The sequence below is a fragment of the Triticum dicoccoides genome, chromosome 4B (assembly GCF_002162155.2).
Source record: "Triticum dicoccoides isolate Atlit2015 ecotype Zavitan chromosome 4B, WEW_v2.0, whole genome shotgun sequence".
In the NCBI taxonomy this organism is placed as follows: domain Eukaryota; kingdom Viridiplantae; phylum Streptophyta; class Magnoliopsida; order Poales; family Poaceae; genus Triticum; species Triticum dicoccoides.
Genome location: NC_041387.1, coordinates 34,465,440 through 34,471,762, shown reverse-complemented (window position 1 = coordinate 34,471,762; position 6,323 = coordinate 34,465,440). Strand labels below are relative to the sequence as shown.

At 46.7% G+C, this 6,323-nt stretch overlaps 1 protein-coding gene across 1 annotated transcript; it reads left to right on the top strand.

Moving 5' to 3' along the window:
* Position 1: 1 nt before the first annotated feature.
* Positions 2-5,981, top strand: LOC119292467 (NADH dehydrogenase [ubiquinone] iron-sulfur protein 1, mitochondrial-like; the record flags this gene model as incomplete). Its single annotated transcript, XM_037571301.1, has 5 exons — positions 2-398; positions 663-909; positions 1,308-1,602; positions 3,794-4,168; positions 4,691-5,981. Coding segments are annotated over 5 exons (2,214 nt in total), but the record flags the coding sequence as incomplete, so codon positions are not given.
* Between the last annotated feature and the right edge of the window lie 342 nt (positions 5,982-6,323).

Below are 6,323 nucleotides of genomic sequence, written 5' to 3'. Positions count from 1 at the left end.
CGCGCGGGCGCTGCGCCACTCGAAGCCGTACCTGCCGTCGTCGCGCGGCGCGTCCTGCCGCTGGATCTCGTCGACGCCCGCCGCGGGCTCGCCCGAGGCCGGCGCGGCCGTGGCGCCCGCCGACCCGGAGCTGCCCCCGCCGCGGGAGCCCGTCGGCGGGGCCCGCGTCGAGCTGCCGCCCAACCCGGAGGACGCGCTCGAGGTGTTCGTCGACGGCCACGCCGTGCGGATCCCCAAGGGCTTCTCCGTGCTCCAGGCCTGCGAGGTCGCCGGCGTCGACATCCCGCGCTTCTGCTACCACAGCCGCCTCTCCATCGCCGGCAACTGCCGCATGTGCCTCGTCGAGGTCGAGAAGTCGCCCAAGCCCGTCGCCTCCTGCGCCATGCCCGCCCTCCCAGGTCACCCCGTTGCCGCCGCCGCGCCCCCATTTTGATTCTTCTTCTCAGCGTGTTATGCACATCGGCCTCTCAGATCCGTTCAGCTCATAGACAATCAGCGCCTTAGGGTTCTCACGAACATTTCGTTTAATTAGTAATGCTTTTAGAGAAGAGAAACATCTTCTTAGATAGTTGTTGCAGGGGTACTGAATGATCATTCAAGCGTGTGTGATTTCTAGTAAGATTTGCGGGAGTTCCTGACCTTGGATTGCCTTGTTGGATTAGGGATGAAGATTAAGACCGACACACCAATTGCGAAGAAGGCAAGGGAGGGAGTCATGGAGTTCTTGTTGATGAACCATCCGCTGGATTGCCCAATCTGCGATCAGGGTGGGGAGTGCGATCTCCAGGATCAGTCCATGGCCTTTGGGGCTGACCGTGGTCGCTTCACCGATATGAAGAGGTCGGTTGTGGATAAGAATTTGGGCCCTCTGGTGAAGACGGTGATGACCCGTTGCATCCAGTGCACAAGGTGATGTTTTTGGTGCTTCTTGGTCAATGTTTATGAGTATTCACTTTATGTAAAATCATGCCTATCTGGTTTCTCTATGTTTCCACTAATGTAGGTGATTCATATTTCTAGCATTGTTAGGTTAAGAGCTTATTGAGGAAACTTATTAAGGTTAACAACTGGTCGAGGAGAACGTCTCTCCTAATATATTCATGTGCTTCAGTATGAATAATTTTACTGGTTCTTAGTTCGTGTTGTCATTGTGCCGTCACATTTATGTTGTCATGTATTGTTTTATTGACATTACTATTGCAGTAACGCATCATCCTTTGTGCAAAATAGTTTAGCTACCTGTGCAAGCTCTAGTTTACCTTTACCTTTTGCTAATATGTAATTTTCAAATTTCTCTCATCTTACAGGTGTGTCAGGTTTGCATCTGAGGTTGCTGGTGTTCAGGACCTGGGTATGTTAGGCCGTGGCAGTGGTGAAGAAATCGGAACATATGTGGGGAAACTTATGACAAGTGAACTATCTGGAAACGTTATTGATATCTGCCCCGTTGGAGCTCTTACATCCAAGCCATTTGCATTTAAAGCTAGGAACTGGGAGATGAAGGGCACTGAGACTATTGATGTTACTGATGCAGTAGGGTCCAACATACGTGTTGACAGCAGAGGTCCTGAAGTTATGCGCATTGTTCCTCGTCTCAATGAGGTTTGCTTATTCTCTGCTTCTTTGTAATTTTTCCTGTTTCGTATGGTCATACTGCCTGATACTTCATGGTAATATTACTATATTAAGTTATTAACCATGTTGTGAACCCCCAGAAGCCATAACATATGCTAAGTCTGTCGTAAAAGGTTGCCTAGCGTATGAAGAAGGCTTGTAGGCACTAGGCACCACCCTCCTACCTTAAGCGCGACTGTCTTGCCCATGTAATCAGTAACTAGGTGCTAGGCGATACCTCCTGCCCTTCTAGTGCTTATGCTTCTGGGAACATTATAAATATTAAAATATGGTCATTACGGAAATTTCTGTCATGCTTTCTCAGAATGGCATCCATAACTCTTGTCGAAAGATTGTTCAATGTTGTTAAATGAACATCCAAATTACTGTGTGTGCTTAAATTATTAGGTTAACTGCTCCATATGCATTAAACTGTTACTTAACAGTTAAACCGTTGTATTATTATCAACTAAAAAGCATGGACACGGGGATGGAAAGACGGGGATACGGGATACGGCGTTTTTCAAAAACAGCCATTCGGGATACGGCGAGTATGTATAAAATAAAATAAAAATATGCCATGTAATATACATTTAAGACAGAAAATTAATGAGAAAGAGATCAGAATAGAGAATAGTGCCCCATTTGCTGTCTCTTTTATCGAGTTCCTCATTCTCCCATGTCATGTCGTCGTTGCAAGCTCCATCCATCTTGCATAACACATCAGTCACAAACAGTAAAGAAGATTAGAAGACAAGACATAATTGGAAGACAATACAAGCATGGGCTGCAACAGCACAAGCATGAGCAGCAGCAGCAGCAGCATAAGCGGCAACACAAGCAAGCAACATCCAGCAGCACAAGCAAATCTGAAGAATAAAAGAGGAAGAGATTGAGGAAAGAGGAGAGGGGAGAGGCTGCTGGGGGTAGCGCCAGCGGTCGCCGGTTGAATCCAGGCGTCGCCCTGGGTTGGGCCGAGGCTGTTTTGGGCCAGGCCGTGTCCCGGCATATCCATTTGTTTTTTTCTTCTTTTTTAAATCAAAATTTGGGTGATACTGCAAAGTTCATGAATCCTGGCGTATCCCCGTATCCCGCCGCATCAATATGGCAGTTTGGCACTTCCAGCCGTGTCCATGCTTTTTAGATTACCAATGCTGCCTCTCCCATGCTAGCTATGGACAGGGGTGCGTGGAAGCTTGCTATCCATGTGCCAGAGCCATGAGTTGGTTGCGAGATCTTATGGGTTTCACCTCTAGCCTACCCCAACTTGTTTGGGACTAAAGGCTTTGTTGTTGTTGTTGTTGTTGTTTTGTTTTGTAATGCTGCCTCTCCCATACATTGACATGTTACCTTGGTATATTTTGTAATATTAGTAGCTTGACAGTGCTCTCAGGATTTGTTCTTCTTGCAGAGTCATATTGTAACTGAATGCATTTGTCATAGCGTGTCTTATTTGCTTCCACTGTTTTTGAGTCGAACGACTAGTCGTGACTGAAAGTCGACTCAACATGTCAACTCAAATCATTGGCTGGTCGAGCGACTTGATCGACTAGTCTAGGTTTTTGAGTCGAACGATCCAAACCTATCCTGCGACCCTCTCCCTTGCCCCTTGGCCGCCGCCGCCGCCCCACAATCCTGCCGGCTGGCGCCGCCGCAAGCTGGGTTGCTGCTCCTCCCCTCCCCCCTGGTTGCTGGCTTGCTGCTGCTCCTCCCCTGTACCTATTGCTTAACTCATGTCGACTAGTCGACCATGAATCACGACTAGTCAAGAGTCGCTACCCCAGAACGACTCGTCGACTCGAAAACATTGTTTCTTCACATTAATGATCTTCCTGATTCTGGACCTAAAAGAGATGGAAGTAAATGTTGGTGTACTGTGAAAATATAATACAACATACTCCCTCGGTTCCTAAATACAAGTCTTTTTAGAGATTCCACTACAAACTACATATGGATGTATATAGACATATTTTAGAGTGTAGATTCACTCATTTTGCTCCGTATGTAGTCCATAGTGGAATCTCTAAACAGACTAGGGAGTAATATAAAGTGCTCTTACATACTTTTGCTATGTAATTTGCTTAAGGAATGGCTAGTTGACTGAGCCTTCCATCCTTAGCCTGCTAATTTATTTGCTATGAAAATGAATACCCGATTGAGCATTTTTTTATCATTGCAGGATATCAACGAAGAATGGATATCTGACAAAACACGGTTTTGTTATGATGGTTTGAAGAGGCAAAGACTAAACGACCCTATGATTCGTGGTCCTGATGGCAGGTTCAAGGCAGTGACATGGCGTGATGCTATTGCGGTTGTTGCTGAGGTTTTGAATCAAGTCAAGCCAGAAGAAATTACCGGAGTCGCTGGCAAACTTTCTGATGCAGAATCCATGATGGCGCTGAAAGATTTTGTTAATAAAATGGGTTCGGATAAGGTGCTCTGCGAGGGGAATGGTCCGAATCCACCAGCAGATATTCGATCAAACTACCTAATGAATACTAGCATTGCTGGTCTTGAGAAAGCTGATGTCTTCCTTTTGGTTGGCACACAGGTAAAACTCTGGTTTTCTTGCTCATGATCATTTCTCAGTTGCTTTCCTTATCTAACAAGCTTAGTTTGGTGTTCTGGTAGTGTATATTCCTCCGTTCTTGGATGTGCAACTGCTTGAAAGCATCTTTTAGAGCCATTGCAGCAATATCTTGCTTGAGTTTATAAAAACAACCCCGTAATAGAAATATTCCACGACACGTCACAACATAACATGTTGAGCACAAAGTAACCTCTAATTATATACCATTGCTAGTGGTGTTTTTTCTTTTTCGCAATAGCTACTAGTATACTACTTGTAATAATGCAGCTGATGTTTCTAAAGAATTGTGGTTACTTTCTTCAAGCATATCATAGCAGTGAACCACCATTAAATAGACGAATTTACTTGCGAGTCTGTTTGATATCCAACTTGTGAGACCAAGGGAATTGAGATGTGCTGTTTGTCCTTCACATCTTCTGTCACCCCTTCTTTTCGGTCATCCAACTATTCTGAGTAACATTTTTTTTTGCCTCCATAAAACAGCCAAGGGTGGAAGCTGCTATGGTGAACGCAAGGATTCAGAAGACTGTTAGAGCAACACAAGCAAAGGTGGGCTACATTGGTCCTCCAGCAGACTTCAACTATGACACTTGGCATCTTGGCACAGGGCCAGATACCCTTGTCGAGATCGCTGAGGGCCGACATCCTTTCTGTTCAATACTGAAGTCTGCAAAGAACCCAGTAATCATCGCTGGAGCTGGGTTATTTGAACGAGAAGACCAAGGTGCTGTGTTCTCAACAATTGAAACTGTTGCCAAGAAGTTCAATGTGACGAGACCGGACTGGAACGGCCTTAATGTCCTATTGCTCCATGCTGCACAGGCCGCAGCTCTTGATCTGGGCCTCGTTGCTAATCCCACCGAGAGCGTCAAGTCTGCAAAGTTCCTTTACCTGATGGGAGCCGACGATGTAAACTTGGACAACCTCCCAGCGGATGCATTTGTTGTTTACCAGGGGCACCATGGTGACAAGGCCGTGTACAGGGCCAATGTTATTCTGCCGTCCTCAGCATTTAGCGAGAAAGAAGGCACCTATGAGAACACCGAGGGATGCACCCAGTGGACCATCCCAGCTGTCCCCACGGTTGGTGATGCCAGGGATGACTGGAAGATCGTCCGTGCTCTTTCCGAGGTTGCCGGGGCTCCACTGCCTTACGACAGCGTCACAGCTGTGAGGAGCCGGATCAGCATGGTGGCCCCAAACCTTGTGCGCGTCGACGAGAGGGAGCCGTCGGTGATCTCTGCCGAGGTGAAGCCTCCGGTGAAGCAGCAAGTGAGCCCTGCCCCATTCAAAGCTGCCGTGGAGAACTTCTACATGACCGACGCGATCACGCGGGCTTCCAAGATCATGGCTCAGTGCAGCGCAACCTTGTTGAAGAAGTGAGGTCCTACTCTATGTTACGCCCCCTTGAAGAAGTTAAATTGTCGGCATACGAGATTTTAGTTGCTTTTCCATTTCACTCACCAGTTGTTGCTTGGTTGGTTGGGAGCATAAAATTTGGACTGCCTCTACCCTAGCTAGATCCGAGGAGCAGCGAAACTTGAAAGCAGTGCATTTTTCTGTAACGTGTGAGAAGCGGAGCATACTTAATAAGCTTGTTTTGTCCTTTCGAATTAGACGGCAGCCGCAAGCAAATAATTTTGTTGTATTTGGGTTTTCGCCTGCTCGTTTCCCGGTTCCAGGAAGCAGGCAAATGTAGCTGTATGTGCAAATTAAGGTATACCCCCATTTTATCATTCACTGGTGTGCTGAATGCCACATAGCTTTGGACATCCATCTCATTGTTCTTTCTTTGAATAGTTTATTTAGATGTTTTTGAATGTTGTATGTTTGTGTCAGATTGGTTTTCACAATTTGAATGTGGCTGATGCACGATCTGTTCGCTCACGGCGATGCGGAGGTGAGATTGGCCTAAGGCAACTCCAACTTGGATAACCAAATTGCCTTGCCTGCAAATGTCTGGACAGTCGATTCAATGGTGGTCACTAAATTTGTCTGGATCGGTCTGGATGTGTGAAATCCCACAAACCGAAACCAAACCTAGGAAGGATTCATGTCTGTCATTTACTTCAACAATGCCGGTCCACCAAACTACCTCGTCCAAAGCCCTTTTGCC